The sequence below is a fragment of the Cladophialophora yegresii genome, assembly GCF_000585515.1.
Source record: "Cladophialophora yegresii CBS 114405 chromosome Unknown aczIN-supercont1.5, whole genome shotgun sequence".
Classification (NCBI taxonomy): Eukaryota; Fungi; Ascomycota; class Eurotiomycetes; order Chaetothyriales; family Herpotrichiellaceae; genus Cladophialophora; species Cladophialophora yegresii.
Genome location: NW_006913049.1, coordinates 912742 through 936167, shown reverse-complemented (window position 1 = coordinate 936167; position 23426 = coordinate 912742). Strand labels below are relative to the sequence as shown.

The following is a 23426-nucleotide window of genomic DNA, read 5'->3' as shown; positions in this document are numbered from 1 at the left end:
GAAGCAAGCTCCACTAGGGGCCCTGCAGTACAGCTCCGCCCTCCGGTTGCATCGGGGTGAATCACTGATCTTCACTAGTGTGACAATTGCAGAGTGCGCAAGGTATGCCGGACACAGTTCTCGCAAGCGGGTTCGATTGACAACAGGCCCCTTCAGGTGCGCTGCGATAGGAAGACCCCATGTTCGCATTGCCAGACATCTCGTCTACAATGTCGTACGGCGACGAGGATTGCGGAGAGGAGACAGCGAATATCGGTCTCTGGACGGTAGTAAGTAGACGAGGACGCCCCTACGATTGATTTTCAGACTAAGAGCTGGTCGCAAGTGATCGACAGATAGACAATGTGAATGACAGGCTCGCCAACTTGGAACGAATGCTGGAGGATTTCGTCAACAACCAGACCGGCCACAGCTCGAACGACTCCCCATCGACTTCCTCGGGGGGCCGGACGCTCTCGGCTCCTCGCGACAGCCAACTGGTCTGGCGAGACTTGGATTACGAGGGCGATTCCTCCTTCAGTGCCCATTTGAAGGACATCACTCAAGTCATCGAGACCGGGTTGAAGACTTCGTCCGATGCCGACTCGATCGCAGACATTGCGGCCGTGGTTGCAACACTGAGGAGCGTCCTGAACGAAAAGCCCTCGTCCTTTGACACATCAGCGCCACTCCAGAATACCGTGAGAGATGTGGTCGACTATCCCGAGCTGAAAGACTTGACGCTGCCTCCTATGACGACCGTCCTCAGCCTCTTGAGATATGCGAAGACACATCCTCTGAAATATCTAAACGACGTTCCGAATCTGACCCTGCCATACCTCACCTCGCTGTGTCAGAAGGTCTATTTCCCGGCCGAAGAGTTCACTATCGCCACTTTCATCACTGTACATGTGTGCCTCTTGAACCTGTTCAGAGAGCTGTGTCAGTCCGAACTTCGAGATCTGGACCTGTCAGGCGCCGAGCGGGATCGCATTGTGGCCATCTGTCTGAAGAATGCCGAGGCTGCCATTCGGAATTTGAGACTATATATGCAGCCAACCTACGAGAACATTGAAGCCTTGGTACAAGGGGTATGCGCAGCCTTGCTGCCACTTTGCTCCGCTCTTGCTGATGCTGCCTAGTCTACCTTAGCCATGGACTTATCACAGGCATCCCTCGCGTGGACACTAATCACCTCAGCAGGGCGAATGGCTCTGGATGCCGGCTACCACCGTCTACCGCCCTATTCGGTGGCCCCCGAAGCGACCGAGAAACGGCGCCTCTTTTGGTTTCTGTACTGCGTGGAACGAGGCATGGCGCTCAATCTCGGACGCACACCCTCCATGCCAGACTATGACATCCTAACCGACCGACCGAAGTTCCCGGAGGAAGTCCACGGCGTATGGGGAGCCATGTTCAACAGCTGGTTCGACTTTGCCAAAGTCCAAGGCGACATCTATGATCAACTCTACAGTGCACAGGGGCAGAAACAATCCGTGGAAGTCAAGGCCGAGCTCGCGCGGAAGTTGGCTGCCCGGCTCCAAGAGGTCCAGAAGAGCTTCACATTCGACGACGATCAGCTGGCCGACGAGCCATTCGGCTCTTTCCTCAAGGAAGGTTTGCTATCCATCGAGATCGTGCAGTATTCCACCCTGTGTCTCGTCTACCGCATGATCCCACCCGCACCGTCAGCGACAGCGACACCAGTCCATCCGCTCAAATTCTGCGACGAGGCCATCGAGACAGCGCGGAAAGCATTAAACACGCATAACAGGGCGTGGAGCATCCTGCACACGCGTTCCAAGGAGGAATGGCGCATGTTTATCCACTGGACGCTCCTTTGGTGCCCCTTCATCCCGTACATCGTGCTGGTCGGCACCGTCATCGCGGACCGCAACGTCGACGACCTCCGACTGCTCGAAAAGTGCGTCGACACCCTGCACAGCGCGGCCCAGCTGTCCGCCAGCGTGAGCAAGCTGTACCGCGCATGCCGGATCTTCTACCAGATCGCAAAGACCTACATGAGCCGTCCGGCCGAGAGCCGTCCACCTGTGCCCGACGCGCGAGCCTCTGCGATTGTCCCCTCAAACACGTCCCCGCAGGCTCAATACACGACGACGTACGCACCAGACCCTGCAAGCGACATTGATCTTCCGGACTTCCCGCTCTCCCAGGAGGATTGGAACGGCATGCTGGACGAGTGGGATCTCGGCCTCGGTGCCGAAAATGCTAGAGAGATGTCTGCCTATTTTGAGCAGTATTTGTCGGGCAGCAACGCTGGGGGCGGCAGGTCCGAATATATTCTACCTGGGCATATGCCGGGGAGCATGCCGTAGGCAATTCTTCTCTGCCTAAAGCAGGGCCACCCATTGAGTCAAGGGGGAGACATGTCCATGCTTCGATGCTCAATGCTCAGTTCTCACCACTCAATGCGCGTAAAGTAGCTGGCAGCTCACTATCCCATGTCCATTACAGAAACTCCGCTCGGTAAATACAAGATACTAGATACGAGATATCCCAATCGAGAGCAGATGATCCAGCACAGTATATCATCCATGATGGAAACCAAGTGAGGGACCTCACTCAACGGCCTTCAAGTAGTGCCCCCCTCCTCCGTACGGAATGCAACGGAACACAGACAACATGACGATGCAGTTTCAGCAGTCTGCAAGTCCAAATCTTATCTCGAGCATTTGATAGGTGTGCCTGAAATTTGGTAGCCAGGTTCCGCTCAGAAGTCAGGACGGACCTACTCATCCCCTACCCTGACAAGGTGGTGTGTGATCGGTTCAAATTCGTTGGTTCCTCAACATAGATGTATGCATATATACTGTATGTACTCCTGGGCGTGTCCCCATTCATCCATCCGTTGATCCGTCAATCGTAGTAGACAATTCATTACTTCGCGTGAGCTGAACACCCACTCCGGTGAGCACATGTCATTTCAACATTTCGAGTCTTGTGCCGGCGAGTGCGGTGCAGTGCAGCACCACCCATCTCACCTCCCTGCCTCCCACCTCCTCATGTCTCCAAAAACCTACCTACGCATTACTCCTCAGCCGAATCCCGACATGAAACCCCAGCGGTTTCCGCAGGAACCCCTCCCTGGTCTCCATCTCGCCGACGTGCTCATCGCGGAACTCAAAATTCCGAAAAACGGTGCCAACCATACACTTGAGTTCCATCTCCGCGACGTTGCGGCCCACGCACGCCCGCGGGCCCGTGGAGAAGGGGATAAACGCCTCCTTTTGGCGCGGCGTCAACCGGTCGTCGCTCCACCTCTCGGGCACGAACTCGTCGGCATCAGGGCCCCAGATCTCTTTGCTGTGGTGGATCGTGTACGCGGGCACGGACAGCACGGTGCCAGGCGGGAACGTATAGCCTAGCAACTCCACGGGTTTTGGGTGGGGGTTCTCCGGTGATGGCAGGGGCGTCAACCGCGGCAACCCGAGAGAACTGGTCGAGTGGATGCGCATGGTCTCGTTGATGACGTACCCGACGTAGGGCAGGTCCTTGACCATGTCGTACGAGGGGACGCCCGCGGGGATGTTGGAGTCCAGCTCGCGCTGGAGTTTGGCGAGCACGTTGGGAGTGCGCAGGATGTAGTACAGGATCGCGCAGGCCGTGTTGCTCGTCGTGTCCGACCCCGCGATCAGCTGCGTGAGTGCTTCGGCGGTCAATTCCTCGCGGCCGAGCTTGTGGCCTTGGGCGTCTTTGCCCTCCATCAGGCGCGCGAGCAGGTCGACGCGGTCCGTGCTGGGGTTGTCGAGCCGCTGCTTGACCCGCGCGATGGCTATGCCTGCGAGATTTTCCACGGCTTCGACGCCCTGGCTGAAGAACGGGTCGGGGAGGTATTTCGCGTAGGGTTTAAGGGCAGGCAAACAGCCCAGCGTGCCCGAGACTTCGCCGCGGCGGTTGAGAACCTCGATGGCGGGGGCGGTCTGGGGCGGCGCGTCCGGCGACTTACGGATCTCGGCAAAGTCCTTTTCCCGCTCGAGCATGCCGAAGGGTTGGCCGAAGGCCAAGTCGCCAATAATGTCGAAGGCCAGGTAGTTGAACCAGTGCAAGGCATCAATGCTGGCGTAGCCTGTCGAGGGGTTGGCGCGGTTGGTCGCCAGGTCGCGCCATTTCCGCACAAAGAGCTCCAGGTTGCCGTGGATGTATTGCTCGAACTGCCCGATCGACTTGGCGCTGAAGGTGTGCGAGACGACTTTGCGTTTGCGCGTGTGTTCGGCGCGGTCGCGCGTGTTGAATAGGCCGCGACGGATTGAGACAAAGGCGTCGTAGTAGTCGCTGGGCAGAAATGTTAGAGAACGGTGCTTCGACAGAGATATTATCTCTTCTTGAGAGGGGCCTTTTGCTCACCTCTTCAGGAACCCGTTGCCATGCCCATAGATGGCGTTGATGGCGCTGTCGTCTGCTATCGAAACGTGGTTGGGTTGGATCCGAACCACCTTGCCGTACTTCTTGTGCAGTGCGTCGACTGCCTTGTACCGCCGTCCCCTCCGGGCTTGGTACATAAGCCATAAATTCGTGAGAGCAGCGGGTAGTGGGCCGGGAACTTTTAACAGACTCCAATTCCGGAGGTATGGAAGCACGAAATAAAGAATAGGAACAAGCAAGAGCGCCCATGGCGAGGCCAAGGTCCCCACGATGCTGTTCGACATGCTGGTGACCCCAATGTGCGATGGACCCGTCCGGAAGAACGCTTTTGGTGCAACGGCGAACAGACAGTAAAACCTCAGGGAATGGCTGGTAATCCTTATACGTACACAGAAGCGGCGATGCGAGGTCAATATATATAAACACGGGGCTGACACAGGCCAGACGATATGAGGTCGAGATGCATACTGCACGCACAGCAGGCGAGGAGAAATTCGTATTGGTGCCCCGAGGGACGTTGCCCAGCGCGGTGGGCCTACGAAGGCGCGGTGATGCTCGACGGAACAAGCTGGTAGGTGTCGGAAGTTGGAGACGGGAAGTGAAGAGGAGCAATAGCATGGCGCTGATTAGTCCTCCAGTCTCCAGGTCATGCTTCTCAGCTAAGGGCTGCCATACCCCGCCATCCGCATTACCGGCCCAATCCGCCACTGACCGCACCTGTTCATGCGACCATCCGCCATCGACGAGACCTCTGTGGGCAGCCGGGAGCCGAGCTGGCTTTTTTTGCATGGGGAGCGGCCATCGACGCCTGGCTATTCGTAGCGATTCCATCATCCGAAAACGAACCCTGCAACCACCAATCGATGCGGCTTGCCCCAGATTTCGGATGTGAGCTTCGGCGAGCCTCTCGGGGGCGAGCATGGATATGACGGCAGCGCTGCGCTTGTCCGCATGCGCTCTGCAAGCCACTGCGAATATACCGCGTTTGGCAGCCTTCATAATCCCGAGTCTCGCCCGCCTTTTGCAAGACGTTTTACTGAGTATCTCAAGACGCTCCATCGAGATATCGACTCCTCGGTTTTGGAGGTAGTCGTCGGGTCGTCAAATGGCGTCAGATGTACGTGGTAGGCGACGCTGACAGCGAGTGGCCCCGGAGCAGCCGTCACACCATGTGCATCAAGTAATACGTACCTGAGCTCGAAGATGGAAGATTGGGGCGCCAGGTCATCCATGGACCATGTGTTCTGCGACAAGCTCCTGCGTAAAATATCAGTCAGCCTGCAGTTCAGGCCAAAAGCACATCCGTTTCACATGTCTTGCTTACCGGAAAGCTCTCACTGATACCAGCAGCCACGCGCTCCACATCTTCTACCAACCCTTGCACATTCTGATCCCACTCGCGGAGATCGCGGACTGGACCCCTCAGCTCTACGCCGGGAACGGTCTCGAAATCGATGACTCCAGCTATCTGATCAATCTGCCCTCGCAACCTGCCCTGCTCCACCATTCTTGCGGCGTAATCTTGGGCTATTTCAGCAGCAGACTGATTCATACTATCCCGGAGACCCAGAAGCCGAGCAAGCGAAGCGGTGGTGATGTTCGCGTAGAGGAGGCTGGTGGCACGCAGGTTGTGCTCAATCACTGCCGTGCTCAAGACGGTACCGCCATCCGCCGTTTTGGCGAGTTGATGGGGAGCCAGTGTCGAAGCGAAGGATTCCACTTCTCCTGGCGATAGCAAGCGGTCCAAGAACATGTTCTCCAGAATACGGTATTGCGGCGTCTCCGGAGAGCGCTCATCCTTGTACAATTTTGCCAGAACGCGGCTGCGCTGAGGTCCTGCTGGGGCGAGAATGGCTGTCTTGATGGCGGCCGAGAGGATCATGCGTCGCTCTGCCTCGTCGATCATGGTGTTATGTGACACGCTCAGATACTCGGCCGAGGCATTCAGGAAATCCCTCCGAGAATCCAAGATGCGGGCTTGCGACAATTGATAGTGCAGCCGCAGGTCGGGAGCGTCCTTCAAGATTTGGGCTGCAGCCGCCGAGTTCTTGATCTTGTTCAAGCCCGTCTCTGCCGCCACGGTGTCGTCTTCTTCCAAGTAGCAACGTACGATGCGAATCCAGAGTTCGACCTTGAACCGGTCGGAGACCTGTCGCTGGGTGGTGTCCAGATGGATCCCCTGCAGTGCCTTCGCAGCGGCCGTGTACTCTCCCTCCGCTTCATAGCCGTCCGCTAGTATCTCCCTGACTCTTGCATCCTGCTCCTCATACGAGGCCAACTGAGACTGTAGGGCTTCAGTGATGTGTGACCCCACCTGGACTTTAGTCTCCGCCGGTGCCGGTGCTAGACTTTCGATGAGGTTGGCCACGAGAGGACGAATGGCGATGATACCAAGAGAAGAAGAGAATAACGAGTCAAAGTAGGCTGTGAGGTTCGCGGCGTGTTCTTCAGGCTCACGGGACGGCGAGAGAGTCAACTGGCGAAGCAGGTCAGTGTATGCCTGTGTCTTGTCTGCATTCGAGCGGTTTGCGATGGACGCCAGGGTCCCAGTGAGCTGGGAAGAAGCCATCGCAAGATCACTTCAATCAGGAGTCATAGGGTAGTCGTCAACGTTCTAGAGAGAACCAAGTTGCTGCTGGTCTTCACTTTGGACTCATGCACGTGTCACGTGTCCACTGAAATTCTACGGTGGAACGCTGAGTCACGGCCACATGTCCCTATACTTGGCCGTACTGCTCCTTCCATCTTCGCAGCCAAACATGCACGATCCTCTCCATCAAGCCATCAGTTACCGGATCTTCAACCTGCCCAAGGACGCTGCTATCTCTGATAGTCTGGGTCGTGTCAAACTTCAGTCCTTTGTCTGCATCCTGGTCTACCTCACCTACCTGCGCATCCACGCTTTGCACTTCCTTATCATCATCACGCCCGTACTTTCCCTCCCAGAAATCAATCAACTTCCGACTGGGATTCCTGCTCACATCGCCGTCACTTGTCTTGAGCCGATCCAGCCAAATCCTCGGATTGACCACGTCAAACCTCGGCAACGCTGGATGTCGTTGCAGCATCGGTATCAACTCTTCTCCAAAACTGAATGTCTTCGGGTTGAGCACATGATAGACTAGATCTGCATCGTACTCGGCCCTTTGATTTCCATTTACCTTGGGAATGGCCAACTCCTCAATCACCTCAGCCGCCCTATCTACAGGCAGCCAACTGGGTCTCTCATCCAGCAGCGGCAGACACCCTGCACTCTCAGGTAACGCGGACCTCACCATCAGCGCAATGGCCTCCGTATCGTTCCACACAGCTTGTCTCGTGTCACCCGCCAGCTGCCCGATACGCAGAACCCTTGCCACGCATCCTGTGCTCTGCATAGCCATATGCGTGATTCGTTCCGCAACAAGCTTACTGCGTCCGTAGCCCATACGCTGTGCATGTGAAAGATCCATGGCTTGTGTCTCGGTGATTGTCGCAGGCTTGGGTGTTCCACTTACTGCAGATACACTCGAACAGAAATAAAACTCGGCTGGTTGGCTGTGCGTGGTCCGTAGCGCGACGTGCTGCAGTAGGTTGTACACGCCTCGGACATGCTGTGGTTCAAAGGAAAGGAGGGGCAGGTTGAAGTTGACCGCCCAGGCGCTGTGAATGATGTGTGTTAGACTGCTTAGCATGCTTGCAAGCGTAATCGGGTCCATGCCGAGCGTGGGTAGACTGAGGTCAGCTGGGAGGGCGACGATCTTTGCTTCGGCGTCCTGAAGAGTGGGGTGGAGAAGGTCCCGCGATCTCAAGGCTGACATGACGCGATCGTGCGCGGCGGTGGGCGAACTGGCGCGGACCAGACAGTATATTCTGCTAATATCTCTGCGGCTCAGCAGGTTGGACAGAAGAATCGACCCCAGGCCACCTGTCACGCCTGTAAGCAGGACGGTCTTGCTGACTACAGTAGGTTTGTTTTTTGAATCATGCGGTGTAAAGTCGGAGTATTTCTCTATCAAGTCTTGCATGGTCTTGATCTCGGCTTGGTCCAGGTCCGGCTCTGCTTCATCGATGCCGAATCGCAAGTTGTACAAGTGTCGTGCCAACAATCGAGCTGTGCCCCGCTCGAAGACAACATTCTGCGAGAGTTTGGCCTGGTTTCCGCCGAGGTCAAGCTCTTTCTTAATCATGTTCCAGACGCGCGTCGTTTGGAGACTGTCAACGCCAGCGGAGAAGATATCTGCATCTACAGACTCGAGAGGGGTGTCGAGATCATGGCGAAATTTGTGCATGAGATAGGCTTCCAGTTGTGGCATGTCGAGTTGCAGGAGATGCTCGCCCGTCCCTGTTACACCCGACTCGAAGCGGTCGTAAGCTTGGTTGATCATATCCTCATATTGCACATAGAGCTGTGCTCGGATGATGGTCCCTTTGTCCGTTCGAGGGTAGATTTCATGGCATGGTCGGACGATGACGAGGTCCCGAGGAATGCGTGAAAAGGTCTCGGCTTGCCTGTTGGCTTCTTCGATCCGAGGCCATATTTTGTCGAGGAAGTCGTCGTCATCTAACTTCGCTGATTGCTCGCTTTTGAAGATAATAGCGCCTGGTACTGTCCTCCCGGCACCAAAGACCGCAATTTCCTTGATGAGCTCGCTTTTCCGGATGTGACCTTCGATGGGTATGGGGAGGACCTTTTCGCCATTGACCAGCGTTAGTCGATCGTCAAGTCGACTCACGTACTTCCAGTAGTTGGACTTCAGAGGATCGGGGTGCCGCATGAATAGGTCCTTCGTTCTGAATGCGTTCGGCGGATCGTCCGTATTGACAGCTACCTTAGATGGTAATCCATGTAATGCGACACATTCGAAGATCCCGGGAGAGATTTCGTCCATCAGGACGTGGTCTGCCACCGGCTTGTGTAGTCGTAGGTAATTCCATTCGGTGTCTCTCGGTTGTCGGAAGGAGTTCATGATGAATCCCGTCTCTGTGGCGCCGTAGTTTCCTGCCAGAAATACGCCTTTGGAGACTAATTCATCTCCGAGTGGATCAGGGCAAGCACTGCCACCGTACATGACAATCTTCGCCTTTGCAAGCTCAGCAATTCCTTCCCCTTTCTCGGCCAGGAGCTTGAGCACGTAAGGGACAGCACAGACCATTTCCGGCTTAGCGACCCTCAACGCTGCAAGCAGATTCTGCCTGGTGACTGGCAACTGGTGATTGCCAAAGAACATCGGCCTCTTCGCGTATATGGCTCTGCCGAATTCCATAAGGGCATGGGAATGGAAAAGTGGAGAGACGGTAAACGACCTGAAGCCCAAGCCTTTCTGCCAGTTGGCAAGACATCCGAAATTGGTGATGAAGATGGGCTTCGGAAAGCCTGTTGAGCCAGAAGAGTGGATGATCCATGCGACCTTCCTCGATTCCTTCTCGTTGTCACAGTGTCGGCAGAATCTGGGAGTGTCGGCATTTGCACGGTAGTCTTCTTGGTTGATCCGTGGTAGTGATCTAATGTCTAATTCAGACCGCATCTCCTCTATGATAGTATCGTATGCTGGAGGAGCCACAATGGTTGAACAGTCCGCCAATTTCATGAGGCTCGCATATGCAGGCGCCGTTAGCCTGGTGGAAAGGAAGAGAACGGCCCACCCTAGTCGGTTTAGGGCGAAGAAAGATATGATTGCATCCAGGCATGAAGGGGTAAGGAGTGCAACCACTGGTGCTTTATCCGACTGCGGATCTGCTGGTTGCAAGCCCTGCTTTTGATACCACCAACAAGCCGCATCCGTATATCTGTCTATGGTCTTGACAGTATAGACCTCATAATCTGACGCACCGGTCGCAGGATATCCGAGCATCGGTATCTCGCCATCTTCGGAAGCATGTTTTCGCAACAGACCGTCGATGGTCCAGTACGTGGACGGTGGTGGACGTGCAGCCATGCCATTCTGCGGAGAATTCTCAACACCAGCCGCCCTCAACGTGGCTGTTGGTGGCACAGTCGTTGTTGTCACGGAGGCCATAGTGGCTGAGCTTGCTTTTGATCGTTTTGCTCGGCCATGCGTGGGAGAGCAGGACGTTTTAATATCCTTGATGTCTGTGGGAGTCTGAGTACATCCCGTCGGAGCTGCCGACGGGTGAAGCGAAGCATGGAACCCCGCGCGTCGACTCCAATCTCATCGCAGTTCGTCCCGGCTGCAATCAGCTGGGAATGAAACACGGCTGGCAGGCAACGTGCAAATATATGCCTAGGTGTTTGAGGCTTGAGGACCGGTCCTATAGACCTGGATAATGGTATCGAGGGAGTGCTAGGGGCATTGCATTTCGCCACCGACGGAGGGCCCCCCAACGTACTTTTACTCATCCGTAGGAGGCATGATGAGTTATCGAGGTTATTGTGACTGGGAAGGTTATCCGAAGGGTGGCCAGACAGTGCCAAGAGGTGTACTGCGCAAGGTGGGCCATACCCCCCCCTATCGTACGATACCGTATTGTGTACATAGGCCTCCGTAACTATATAGCTGGGCTTCTGCCCAGACTCTGCAATTCATCATGTCCTCCAATTGAGTCACATTTTCACCACGTGCTACCACGTGTCAGTCCAACGGTCGGAAGCACTGGCAAACTCGTCTCGGCCATTCATCGACCCATCGGCACAACCGTTGTCCATTATCAACATAATTGCGGCCGCCACAGAGTTTGATCGCCTTCCTGTTGTGGAACGCTTATCACTTCTAAGCAAAGCATCTAGTGCAGTGTACATAGATAGAAGTCGAAACTATATTCCGCAGTCTACTATGCTATATGGTCTAATTATGCTTAATGCGCAAAACGATCTCATCTGCCTGCTCTGGCTTGTTATACAATGAATGCATGAATGCATGTCTAAAATATCCAGAATGGCCGTCCCTCATCCAGCAGCTCATACTGTGGCGCTCCGGCTCTTACTCGTGCTCATACGCTGGTTCAAAGTTCATGTACGTGGTAATGTGGTGACACAAATGGTGAAAATGGTGTTCGGTAGGCCGGTTGCTGCACACGACTCCCGCAGGCCGTGTTGCTGTCCTGCTGGCTCACAGCTTCGCCTTTAGGAGCTTGTTCTCCGTCCTGGGCTGACTCTCATCGACAGCGACGACGACCAGCACGGAGATGTCGTCGACTTTCCCACCATGCCACGGATCATAGGGAAACTGCTTCTGCATCTCCTTGGCAAAGGGTCCGTCTCTCTTGCTGGACAAGCTGGCGGCCTTTGCTTCCCCGACAATCGCTGCGGCCAAGACACTCTGCAAAGATCCGGTGGCGAAGGGAGACTGCTGCGTCGTGACGTCGACCGAGTCGGATATCCTCAGTTGGTGTTTCTGAGGCGCCAGATTCAGGTCCACGAGTTCAGACAGGACAGGAGAGATCACATAGCCTTGATCTTCGGATCGGAGCCACGCGCCAGTCGCGCGCATATGGTGGGATACAATGGACAAAATGTCCTGCGAGTTGAGATTGTCCCACACGCCGTCCGTGGCCAGGACCAGCACGTCGCCGTGTCGGAGCATGTGGTCGGCCATGTCGGCGCGGTCGGGCTTGTCGTTCAGAGGTAAGCCGCCAAAGACCATTGCTTGGGCGACAATTTCCGGCGGAGTAAGGGACATTTGATAGGGGGTGTTGAAGGCGTGCGTCTGCGGATTGGAGTAGTGCTGGACGGTGCCCAGGCGGAGTTGGAGGAAGCCCGAGTCACCCAGATTGGCGATGCGCATGCGACCGTTGCCATCTGTCACTGCGACACATGCAGTGGTTCCGCCGGCCTTGATGGCAGGGTCTCGGATTGTCTTCTCATAGCCTATCTCTAGCAGCTGTTTCGGACCGAGGCGTTCCCCTCCGGACCATGCAAGCGCCGTCTCCGCCATGTAGCTGCACAGGCCGTGCGAGAAGTCCGCTGGGTCGATGCCATGCTCGGTCCACCCGCCCACGCCGTCCGCGATTGCAAACGCTGTGGTATCGGAGTCGGGCCCCACGCGGGCAACGAAATATGCGTCCTGGCCGCTATCGGGACGTCGTGCTCTCTTCTCGTCAAGCGTTGATCCATGTTGCAGACCAAGCCCGTCCTCGTTGCTGGGGATGTAGTCATATGTACTGAGTTCGGGGCGGTACTTCCGTCCCTTTCCACTCGATGAAGCCGCAATATGTAGTGATATGTGAGGAATGGCAGAATTAGGCGCCATTTTTGAGGCTTCGGCGGAAACACGTCGTGGTGTGGAGTGAACGGTCCTGACCGGGAACTTGTAAGGATCGAGACTTCGGCGGATGTTTCGGTGCAGGTCTAGAAAGACACGGTAAGCAAGGGCTGGATCGTGACGAGAGGATTTGCCCGCACGGTGGTTCCTATGAGAAGGAGTGATTATAAAGGAGCGAGTGAGGAGCGCCGGTGCTGTTCGCGTACCAACTGCTGTGGCCATGGTGACTGTGAGGTTTGAACACGGGGAGGGAATCGAAGCACTCAAGGGCGCATTTTGAAGGGCAGAGATGGACTGCAACGACTGTAACGGCGCGGAGGCAAGAAGGAGCGTTGTCGAGAGCGGCAGTGACTGCACAGAAGTTGCTTGACAGTTGACATGTCAATCGAAATTCTCTGAGATAATCTCGTCGCCGCCGGCGGATCTTCGGACGACAAGAATGCGAACACTCGATCATTTCATTACGAGGTACTTCAGATTTGGAAAAACATAGAAAAACATATTGATCAGCCATCATTGAATCTGCACCGCCGTTGCCCGCTTGACCTGTACATGCTCTGGTAACAGTCCGAGAAGAGTGCACCCGACAAGTAGGGTTTCACTCCTGGTCGATGAGGGCCACTTCGGTATATGCGAAGCCTGGCCGCAGTGAGGAGAGCTGGGGCATTTTACACTTCTGGTCATGGACAGCTGAATGTCCGCGCTCATCCGAAGGCTCACGAGGCCAGGTCGCTTGCACGTCGACGAAAGTTGATCTACCTTAGGCGTGCCATCTGGCCCTAATGTTGTATGTACTCCGTACCCCAAGACTCGTCACATGAGGCTTCCCCTGAAGGGAGATGCGAGAACAATCGCCGTTCCCTTATGCGATGTTTATCCCTCATTGTAATACCTCTGGTGTCATGTACATAAACCAGACCTTTACAACGCCATCTCCCTCTTCGTCCCGTGGTACAGTCTTTTAACTTGGCTGTTTGACCCTCTGTTACCATGCTCGACGTCGCGATCGCTGGGGCCGGCGTCACAGGCCTTGTGACGGCTTTTGCATTCGCTCGGTACGGCCACTCCGTCGACGTATATGAGCGTAAGATGGAAGACATATTTGCCAACGAAGGCGGCGCGGGTATCCAGCTCCAGCCTAATGCAATGCGCATCTTGGACACCTGGGGCATTGACATTTCAGACATCGCCCACGTCAGTGGCGGGGTGGTCATGAGACGTTACAGCACGGGCGAGCCCCTGGGACTCGTTGCGCCCGTGGCCGGCTATCAAATGTACGTTCTTAGGTCGGATTTCCGGAGAGCCATGCTTGCAAAGGCACTCGCTACGGGAGCGCGAGTGCATTTCGGCAGGGATATCGCTGGAGTTGATGCATCGCTGCCGGCATTGTTGCTGAAGGATGGCACTGCGATCCGGGCAGACATGGTCATTGGTGCGGATGGCATCAGATCGAAGGTTCGACAGTCCTTGTTTCCCTCGATCGAAATCGAGGTTCAACCAGAATGTACCTTCCAACTACAGCTTCCTTTCTCCGACCTGAAGAGCGATGCAGCACGACGGATCATCAGCGATCCGCTTGCTAGCGTCATCTTGAGTCCAGGCACAGGGATCGTCGTGAGTCCAGTGCCGTCACGGAACGTCCTCGATGTGCAGTTCTTGATCATCGACTATGGATGGGACAAAGACATGGATCCTGAAAGATGGTATGCCTTCGTCCCCGACATGACCCATTTACGAAGGCGGTATAAAGACTTCGGCGGCATCATCCCGGAAGCCTTGAGTTTAGGTAAAGGTGCGTGGAAGTGGAGGTTTGTTGAATGCGTCGCGCCGACGTGGGTCAGTCAGAACGGGCGCGTGATTTTAGCTGGAGATGCTGTGCACGCCATGGTCCCGTACTCGGGCCAAGGAGCAGGAATGTGTGTTGAAGACGCTGCCGTGCTTGCTGAACTATTTCGCCTCGCCTCCCCGGTTGACGACAGGCGAATAGAGGAGTTGGCTAGGACGTATCAGCAACTGCGAAAACCACGTACAGATCGCTGCCATCGACATGCTAAGTATATCGGGGTTTCATGGGGCTTACCTGACGGCAGATTGCAGCAAAAGAGGGATGCCGCTTTGCGGCAAGCGATGGACAAGAAGCTGAAGTTACCGCTAGAGGGAAATAGCGAAGCTCACCCGCTCTCACATGAGTTTGATAATTGGCTGGAGCAGTACGATGCCATCAAGGAGGTGAGACAGCCGGAGTCGCTTCTGGAGTGTCGCTGAGGCTAACTTCGACAGGCTCAAGACATACTTCGAAAGGCAAGACTGGACAGCCTTGCCTCGAAGTTGTGAGCGCACGGACTAGTTGCGTTGATTTCGAAAGGCGAAGACCATTTAGAGGTACGAAGCGTTGTTGTTGATACTGCGGGATGTGCCCACTCGGCATATCCAAATCCTGCATCGGCGATTTCCACCATGGTCTTGTTATCATCCAAGTCCTTGCCGATAATGACTCAAGCAATACAATGATCCATGCAACTGACAGCCCTGCCATGCCTTTGATCATCCCGACCGCCATGGCTGAGGCCACTGGGTATCCCTTTGGCTTCCGTTGAAGCCGTCAGTCTTAAGGTTCCGGACACGAAACCGCTCTGTAGGCCGATCGACGAAGAACCCGATCATGGCGCTACCGTCTTCTGGCTCTCTGGGTCTCCATGCCCGCGTACACGTCTCGGCTCAGCTCGGAACAAGCAGTCCACGTGCACCACACGACAGCCCGGCCCGACACCTAGATATTGCACGCAATGGCGTTCTCAATGTCCTCAAAAGTCTCCTCCGGATCCCAGTCACACGCATCAGTCGCAACATGCTGACACAATCCACTGACAAATCGGAAGTCGTTGCCACAACCCGGACACTGATACTTGTAATTGGCCTCCCACCAGTTTCCATACAAGTAGCAGGGATCGCTCTCGAAGACCCAGTTGTCGATGTTGTCGCGATCAATGCCGCTAGCGCAGGTACCGGACTCGAGGTGGATCATCATGGCTGCGAACTCGGAAAATTCACGATCGCAGCCCAGACACTCGATGTTCGCGGGAAGATGTGTACGATTGTGCTATAGGTCGTCAGTTAAGGCTACAATCGGTGTGGAACCATCCGACATTCGGAGCGATGGGGCGGAAGATGAGGGTAAGGTTTGGTTTATCTGCTGAAGTTCTTTGGGGTTGCCGAAAAATCTGCCACACTCACGACACATGTTGTGAACGTCAACATCATGATCCTCGAGGCCTTTGGCAGTGCTGTAGTCATGGTCGCAGGGCTCGCACAGGTGATGATGGGGGGAGAATGTGATATGCGACTGGCAGGCATCGGGCGAGACGAACAGCCGCTCGCATCGTTCGCACCACTCGCCCCGATGGATGTGAGCATGTCGGCAGTGATCTAACGCGCCGTTCTCGGTGCTGAAGTGGCGATCGCACGAGCGGCAGAAGTACGTTCGAGTATCGTGGTTGATGTACAGCTGATTGGATCTTGCTTTGACCATGTTGGCTTTGGGAAGGACTTGTGCTGAGATACATCTGGTTACGGTCAGATAGTAGGGATGGGTGGATTCAGATGGACAGAATGGGTGTGTTTGTCGCCACTGCCTTTGCTTCAAGGCAGTCACTTGGCGGTGAAAGAAAAGTGAGGCCAGTTGTTGGACATTCCATTGTTGTTCGCTACCGGGTTTGGAAGAAGGCAGAGTCTCAGGTCTTGTCAAACACATCTCAAAAGAACTGGGTAATTGAAGCTCTCGCTTTTTTCTCATGTATGCACCCGTGTGAGAACCTTGCTTTTTGATGATAGGGTTCGGGATAGAATGATTTCTCTCGACATAACCCTCGCTGGCACCTCTGGGGCGGGTCAAGCTATCTTACACACATATGTATATCGGAGACTTGCGCTACCTGCTACCGGGAACGTGAGCCTCATATACTCATGTGCAAGTTGTGATGGTCATAACAGTGGCTGCTGGCGTCGCCGCGACGGCAGCCACGGCATTTGTCACTTGTTCAGCACTTCCAGACCCGACGCCCAAAATACTATTGAACACATCAGCAGCCGCCTGGTTCTGGCTAGTCGCTACAGCCTGAGCGCTGGCGCTTGTGCAGCTCGCCTGCACGTCGGCTGGCGCGTTGCAAGGCGATCCAAGTCTCTGACAGATGAATCCAGCAATCACTGCAATGTTCAAAGCAGAGCCATGGTTGAAGTTCGTCTGGTCCTCGGCGATGAATGCCTCGGTGTTGCGGCCATCAAGTCCAGCTTCGAACAGAATAGTCGGGTTGCCACAGCTGCCGAAGTCCAGGGCGCGTTTGTGTTTCTTGGTGAGCCCGTCGAAAGCGTTACACTCGTCTTCTTGGGTCTCGCACTGCTGTTGGCCGCCAGCAAGAGCACCGCTGTTGGCGGCGTCGGAGCAGGCGTTGTGCTGAACGGAGCATGAGCGTTGGAGTGCGGCAGCAGCATTCACAAACGTGTCGCCCTTGACGGTGAAAGGGCGATCGCCAGTTCCAGAGACCACAGGGGGCGGAGAGCCCCCTAGGGTACCAGTGAACGATTGGATATTGACACCTTCATAGCGTAAGCAAGACACGTCAAAGAAGGAAGCGTCCTGAAAGCTTACCAGATCCAGCAGCCACAGCCACAGCTGTAGCTGCAGTAGCAGCACTGGTCACCACAGTAGACATGCCCGAATTGATCCCGACCGTGGTGGTAATGACTGTGCAAGAACTGGCTGGGGCAGCAGTGGAAGCTGCTACGACGCACTCGGTCACAGAAGTCACTACAGCAGCAGCAGTAGCGGGCGTGGATACTGCGACATCTCCGGCTGCCGAAGCGACGGGAAGAGCAGCTAAATCGATATCCGTTGCGCTGATCACTCCAGTTCCGGTAAAAGTTTGGCTTATTCCGGCAACAGCGGAATTGATTTCCTCTTCAGTGGCATCGAAAACAAGGAGTTTTTCGCTGAATATACAGCCTGGTTCATCGTCGACAGTGTCACAACTGTTACCCTTAGCAGTTGGGTCACCAATCTAGATACACGTCAGTAATCACTATCACGTCCGGAAAGGCAAACTTACTTGGCCTGGAGCAAAAGTGCCGGCCTCAAGAGCCAGGAGCGGATCAACACCAATACCAGCCAGCTGTTGAGCAAGGGCCAGCGTGATGCCCTTGTTGACGGAAGCAGCGTTGTCGGAAGCGGGATCCTGGTGCTGGGAGAGGGCTGCAATCTCGGGATTGGAGGCAGTTTCGGTGCAAAGGACGCTTGCAAGGCCTACGCTACCCGTGTTCCTCTCGAGCGCACGGTAGACCAGTGCCCCAGCCATACCGACAAGGTCGCCGGCTTGTTTGGCATTTGTGAAAGCTTGGTCTGCCGTTTCCTGCTGTAAGCAATCGAGGTTGGTGATTCGTCCGGCACCGCCCGCAGCTGCAGCGTTTCCAAGGAGGCCAAAGACAGGGTCGGCGATCTGCCTGGGATTGTTCAGGTTGAGGGACGTGCGGACAAGATCGAGAAAGTGGTTGTGAGAATGCTCCTGGGGCACTTCACGCTTGTGGGACTCATGAGCAAATGGGCTGCCCGCGGACAAGCCAACAGCGAGGAGCACCGCCGCAATCTCGTTCCTCATGGTGCGAAGGCGATTGAACAAATTTTATCAAAAGCAATCCGATGTTGAACGAATGACAATGGTTCAGGAGCGAATAAACAAATCAGGAGCCGGCCTGTCGTGTGGGAATTGTACAGTTCGAAGTGAAAGAATGAAATGGGTTCGCAGAACCTGGAGAACGAATGGATGATTGCAAGATGAGCGGATTGTCAGGCGTGAAAAGTTGAGATCAAAGTGAGATCTGTGCCGCCTTATATAGAAAGCCCCTGGTGTTGGTGGTGACCTGGCGGTAGGACTACACTCACTAACTCACCTGAGCCGCGGCTGGTTACGAGGCCCTTGGTATTGCTTGGGACAAGCGGCCAGCCATCTTGACACAGTTCCTGAACCAGATATCCACGATAAGGCTGTGGGCAATTGCCTGAGCTGACCACGAGATTTGCAGGAGCTTGGAAAAGCTTGAATTCAACCGGTTCTGACGAAGGCGGCATGATTGCGCCGTGCAGAGTAGGGTGGCGATAATGGTGTGACAGGAGATAGATCGTTAGGTCGGCGCAATGGCGAGCTGGTCGGGACCGAGCAGCGACATGGTGCGGAAGAAGCGAGGGAGGTATCCTAGGAAACGGAAGCTCGATTATCTGACCTCACACAGCTGGTGTTTGACCAAGCTGCAAAATTGCGCACTTCGGGCTTCGGCAGATCTGAAGGAAGACACGTGGACATGAATTCTCCGCGCGAGATCTGGCGCCTTGTCTCAGTCCCAGGCAGAGTGAGATGAAGGAGTAGAGCAGATGTACTCCGTAAGGGGAAGGTTGAATACAAAACTGAGGTTGTTTCATGGCCGGTTCAAAGTAAGACCGAAATTAACAGCCGAGCCGCCATGAGCATGAATAGCCGATGGCAGGGAAGCAGGAAAGCGCACTCCTCCCTACACAGCAGTTCGTTCATAGGTGCAAGTTTCATTGAAGTCGAACCCCAAGATGTAGCAATGAGCCTGACAGTGGTACTTCGGTATATGATGCAGAACAAGATCGACGGTAGTTGGCTTCCTTGTCCAGCTCTCGCCCTTCTGCCACATCCACGACAGCCTCTCATGCTCCACCTCATACTGCAGCATCGCATCAGACCGCGTTCCGAGCTGTGATTGTCCATTTCGACAGTCTCCTACTCCGCAAGGTCTAAGCGATCGACTGGCTCAGAGGACATCGCGGGAGGAACGAATGTCACGATGAGTTACGAACTATTATTATGTATCCCGCATGACACTCCCTTCAGCACGAACTAAGGTGGACATGACTTCCCCCAACGCCAGTCCAAAGCCGCGTACAGACCAGAATGCTGGAATATTTCAGTAGCTTCCCACACAATTGGTAACGAACCATTCAGAGTCTTGCAGCCATCCCTCGCCCCTCGGACATTTCCCACTCTTCGAACACCTGCTTTAGAGATATGGAAATCCCTTCAGCCTCTTCTTCACAGGTCTCCGTTGCAACATGCTGACAGAAGGCGCTCAGGTACCGAAATGTGTGCTCGCAGCTGGGACATTTGTATTCGATGTTTGGGAGGTCTGAATCGTGAAACCTCCAACACAGACGGCCCGAACCGACGACCAACTCGTCGACCTTGCGGGAGTCCATGCCACTTCCGCAGGTACCGGCTTCGAGGTAAAGGACCAATGCTGGGAAGTCGGGGAAGCGCCGATTGCATCCATAGCATTTTGTTGTGCGTGGAAGGTGGGATCTTTTATGCTATTTATCATAAGCAAGATCAGTTCACAGCAACTTCCTCTTCAGTCATCTGAGATGAGCTATCTACCTGGTTTAGTTCGTTCTCACTACCAAAGTAGCGATCACAGTTGGTACAAAAATTGTGGACGGCGACTTTGTGGCTCGTGAGCATTTGGTGGTCGGGGTAGTCATTATCACACTTGTCGCAGACATTGTGGCGAGAGGAATGCTTGATATGAGCTTTTCAAGCAAGTGTTGAGACAAACAGCCATTAACATCGTGAGCACCACAGGTCTCCTTCAAGGTGGCATGTAGCCCTTTCACAATGCTGAACAAGGCCGTGCTGGGAAATGAAATTTCTTTCACAGTTGTTGCAGCGATATATGTCGTCTTTCTCCTTGATGGTGACTAAGTTGCCTCGAGTCATGTTGGCCGGCTTGGAATGTTCGATCGAAGGATGAAGAAGATATTTAAAATTACGACCTTATTCTTGGATAGTCCTTCAACCGAAGTCTTGATGGCCGAGGTCGATGGCAGCGGAGAAAGTGTGAGACCAACGTCAGGGAAGCAATGGCACATTAATTAATTTTTGTTTTCAGGAACGGATCCAACGATACAGAATGGGTACTTTCTCTTTCTCAAAATGAGGACTGTCCTGGTACCCCTGAGCGCAGCTCATCTTGCCAAACGAGACGGATCGAGACCGAGTTCGAGATACCAGTGACGCGCAAAAAGTTGGAATACACCACGTGATACCAAGCCCCACGCGGGCCAATGGGTAAATTTCAGAATTACCCAGTCCAATCGGGAATTTCTCTACCTAATTCTTGGGTGTCTTCAAACTTATTGCGCGTCACTTGTAGCTGGGCTGTTTACCTAGGTACGCCCGAAAGAGGTCTAGTGCCTGTCAGCAGTGGCTGCCGTCCTCGCGCCTCAGCGCCACCCGGCCTCGTGCAGCCTTGTCCGGAAATTTCGCTCCGCACCGAGCTCGCGTTGATTTCGCGGGGAGAGCTTCGTTGGTCGGCGACTTCCATGGCTGCGGGGCTATCCAGGCTGCATTGAATCTGTACCACTCGAAAGTCAACCCGTGCCTTTGGCCCTGAAGCTTCGTAAACTTCGACTGCAGGGTCTACACATCTGATTTCACCATTGGGTGGTCATGGCCGCTCAAGTGCCAGCCGCGTTAAAGGCAGCCGACATCACTCGCTTCGCCCATCGAGCGGTTCAACTCGAAAAAGCAAAGCCTATAATAGCATACTGGTGTAGGCCTTTGCTTGTCGTGAATTCATCGCAGGGTCGCTAACTTGACCACAGGCGAGTACTGGATGGTCAACCAGATTTTGTCCAAAGGCCTACACAATGCGGACCAAGAGAGCCTGACCTACACCACGGCCTTGATGGATAAATTGGAACAGGTACACCTACTTTCCCAACCTGTTTACATTCGGCCTAACGAAGATCCAGTTCAAAGCTGAACATGCACAAGAGCCGGCCGTTACGGACGATGTCGTGGGCAAAGCCTATGTGGAACAGTTTGGGCTGGAAACGTTTGAAAGAGCAGACAATGCGGTGCGCGCGAACAAGGCCTCAAGGCAGACGGCAGACACTTTTCAGGCATCAGCCACGTTCCTCGACCTCTTGCAGATATGGGGTCCCCTCGAACCCGAATTTGCGGCGAAGATCAAGTTCGCCAAATACCATGCGCTAAGGATAGCGAAAGCGTTGAAAGCGGGTGAGGATCCCAACATGTCCAACCCGAAGCCACAGACACCGGTTGACGAAGGTCTACCGACACTCGACCCCAGCGATGCCGACGTGCAAGCGCTGGAGGGGCACCGCGCCACAAAATCGAGACAACCCTCCGTCGTCGAGGTTCCGGACGAAGCCGATAAGATCCAGAAAAACCTTGCGCAAAGGTCCATGCTGGACGAATCGTTACACCCTTCGAGAGATCCCTCGGTGCCACCGCCACTTGCCCGACAGCCTACTGTGACTGAAATTCCCGACGAAGCGGATCGAATGCAGGGCACTCTTGCCACACAGTCCTCGATCGACCAATCCCTGCATCCTTCAAGAGCACCGTCCGCGCCGCCAACGAACGACGTTTCTCCTCTCCCTGAGCAAGACCCAATCACTTTCTATACCAACACGGCCGACGAGCCGGCGGAAATCTCACCACTCGACCCATCCGCGGAGCGCAAACCTTCAGTCGGAGGCAATTATTTTCCCGTCGTGCCGCCGGGACCGGGACCAGAACCAACCCTCCCCTCTGCGCCCACAACAATAGGCGGAGCACCACCACCACAACTCCCCTCCGCACCTACAACAGTAGGCAAAGTCAACACAGACCTCCCGTCCGCGCCATCGGAACCGTCCGTAACATCAGCATCAGCACGAAGTGACCTCGGCGCTGCCCTCAACGCAACCCCTAGCCGTCAATCGCCGCCCTTACCACCTCACCGTCACGGAACGCTCCTCACACAAGTTTCGCCCGGCCAGCCCTCCCCAATCGCCCCGAACTTCCAGCCTCAACCTCCTCAACAACCAATCATCCCGCCTCAGGCCCGTCAAGCACGCGGTCCTGTCCCGCCTGTCCCGCATTTCCAGCAGTCACCACAAGTACCTCAACCTGGACCACTGTCACCACCAGTATTCGCGCCATCGCCCGTTCATCCTCCCCCACAACAAGCCCCTCCAGTGCCGATAGCGCCACTTGCTCAGGCCAGCAACGTGGTTATCGATGAGGAATCCATCATGAAAGCTCAGAAACACGCCCGCTGGGCGATTTCGGCATTGAACTTCGAAGACGTGCCCACTGCGATCCGCGAGTTGAGAGGCGCGTTAGCAAGTCTAGGCGCGACGTGATCGAGAGGGTGTATTTACACTCGTGCTCTTCTTGTGTCTGGTATGACTAGACCAGAACTTTGACAGGACAATAATTTCTATTGCTTAGGTGTGGAGATACGTCGTCGGGCTTAGCTGGGTGTTCTCGGCGCGTGGTATTCGGGACCCTACCAGGTTCGGTCGGTATGTAGGCAAAACCAGGTGCTCAGCTATGTATGTGTTTCGGGAGGGAACCAGGAATAGCTGCTGCACATCCGGGGCTGATGTCCCTCTAGCTCTGGGGAATTATGGAGACTCTGTCGAAGTCATCGGTGCCAGAGCATCCCTTGAGTCTTCGACCGTGCCGTGGGTTTCATCGCTATGATTTCCTATTCTGCTAGTACGGAGTACTCTCAAGCTACCCATGTAGTTCATGTATCACTGCTGATAATCTTGCTGATCATGACTGCACTGGGCCCCTTCTCGTGGTGTTCTCTACAAACTCGACTTTTCAGATGTCCCTCACCGTTCCGGGACACCTGCCTTCGTGACCACAACGGTCCATAGAGAAGTCTGCAGTGCTGGACCCGACCCAGACTGGACCGGAATGGACCGACTTGATCACCTACCTACCTACATACCTACATACCTACATACCTACATACCTACATACCTACATACCTACA

The 23426-nt window shown here is 54.8% G+C and overlaps 10 protein-coding genes across 10 annotated transcripts; 3 read left to right on the top strand and 7 right to left on the bottom strand.

Annotated features, from left to right (window-relative positions):
- Positions 1 to 209: 209 nt before the first annotated feature.
- Positions 210 to 2315, top strand: A1O7_07069 (uncharacterized protein; the record flags this gene model as incomplete). The annotated part of the gene is made up of 3 exons (XM_007761069.1): positions 210 to 269; positions 336 to 1070; positions 1122 to 2315. The coding sequence occupies 3 exons, from the start codon at positions 210 to 212 to the stop codon at positions 2313 to 2315; spliced, it is 1989 nt and encodes a 662-aa protein (XP_007759259.1).
- Positions 2316 to 3020: 705 nt separating this feature from the next.
- A1O7_07068 (benzoate 4-monooxygenase) lies at positions 3021 to 4646 on the bottom strand (the record flags this gene model as incomplete). The annotated part of the gene is made up of 2 exons (XM_007761068.1): positions 3021 to 4272; positions 4345 to 4646. The coding sequence occupies 2 exons, from the start codon at positions 4644 to 4646 to the stop codon at positions 3021 to 3023; spliced, it is 1554 nt and encodes a 517-aa protein (XP_007759258.1).
- A 1001-nt stretch (positions 4647 to 5647) lies between these two features.
- A1O7_07067 (uncharacterized protein) lies at positions 5648 to 6931 on the bottom strand (the record flags this gene model as incomplete). The annotated part of the gene is made up of 1 exon (XM_007761067.1): positions 5648 to 6931. One exon carries the CDS (start codon positions 6929 to 6931, stop codon positions 5648 to 5650), a length of 1284 nt encoding a protein of 427 aa, XP_007759257.1.
- A 148-nt stretch (positions 6932 to 7079) lies between these two features.
- On the bottom strand, positions 7080 to 10361 carry A1O7_07066 (uncharacterized protein; the record flags this gene model as incomplete). The annotated part of the gene is made up of 1 exon (XM_007761066.1): positions 7080 to 10361. One exon carries the CDS (start codon positions 10359 to 10361, stop codon positions 7080 to 7082), a length of 3282 nt encoding a protein of 1093 aa, XP_007759256.1.
- A 1050-nt stretch (positions 10362 to 11411) lies between these two features.
- A1O7_07065 (uncharacterized protein) lies at positions 11412 to 12551 on the bottom strand (the record flags this gene model as incomplete). Its single annotated transcript, XM_007761065.1, has 1 exon — positions 11412 to 12551. One exon carries the CDS (start codon positions 12549 to 12551, stop codon positions 11412 to 11414), a length of 1140 nt encoding a protein of 379 aa, XP_007759255.1.
- Positions 12552 to 13553: 1002 nt separating this feature from the next.
- A1O7_07064 (uncharacterized protein) lies at positions 13554 to 14828 on the top strand (the record flags this gene model as incomplete). Its single annotated transcript, XM_007761064.1, has 1 exon — positions 13554 to 14828. The coding sequence occupies one exon, from the start codon at positions 13554 to 13556 to the stop codon at positions 14826 to 14828; it is 1275 nt and encodes a 424-aa protein (XP_007759254.1).
- A 505-nt stretch (positions 14829 to 15333) lies between these two features.
- Positions 15334 to 16092, bottom strand: A1O7_07063 (uncharacterized protein; the record flags this gene model as incomplete). The annotated part of the gene is made up of 3 exons (XM_007761063.1): positions 15334 to 15663; positions 15798 to 15906; positions 15953 to 16092. 3 exons carry the CDS (start codon positions 16090 to 16092, stop codon positions 15334 to 15336), a joined length of 579 nt encoding a protein of 192 aa, XP_007759253.1.
- A 432-nt stretch (positions 16093 to 16524) lies between these two features.
- On the bottom strand, positions 16525 to 18211 carry A1O7_07062 (uncharacterized protein; the record flags this gene model as incomplete). Its single annotated transcript, XM_007761062.1, has 3 exons — positions 16525 to 17156; positions 17209 to 17617; positions 17666 to 18211. The coding sequence occupies 3 exons, from the start codon at positions 18209 to 18211 to the stop codon at positions 16525 to 16527; spliced, it is 1587 nt and encodes a 528-aa protein (XP_007759252.1).
- Positions 18212 to 19644: 1433 nt separating this feature from the next.
- A1O7_07061 (uncharacterized protein) lies at positions 19645 to 20344 on the bottom strand. Its single transcript, XM_007761061.1, has 2 exons — positions 20006 to 20344; positions 19645 to 19938 (listed from the first exon to the last, which is right to left on the bottom strand). The coding sequence occupies exon 2, from the start codon at positions 19904 to 19906 to the stop codon at positions 19664 to 19666; it is 243 nt and encodes an 80-aa protein (XP_007759251.1). The 5' UTR covers positions 19907 to 19938; positions 20006 to 20344; the 3' UTR covers positions 19645 to 19663.
- Positions 20345 to 21076: 732 nt separating this feature from the next.
- A1O7_07060 (uncharacterized protein) lies at positions 21077 to 22782 on the top strand (the record flags this gene model as incomplete). The annotated part of the gene is made up of 3 exons (XM_007761060.1): positions 21077 to 21179; positions 21232 to 21332; positions 21382 to 22782. 3 exons carry the CDS (start codon positions 21077 to 21079, stop codon positions 22780 to 22782), a joined length of 1605 nt encoding a protein of 534 aa, XP_007759250.1.
- Between the last annotated feature and the right edge of the window lie 644 nt (positions 22783 to 23426).

Coding starts and splice junctions, on each gene's coding strand:
- A1O7_07061 (XM_007761061.1), bottom strand. CDS start 19,906: ATGCTATGGATGCAATCGGCGCTTCCCCGACTTCCCAGCATTGGTCCT.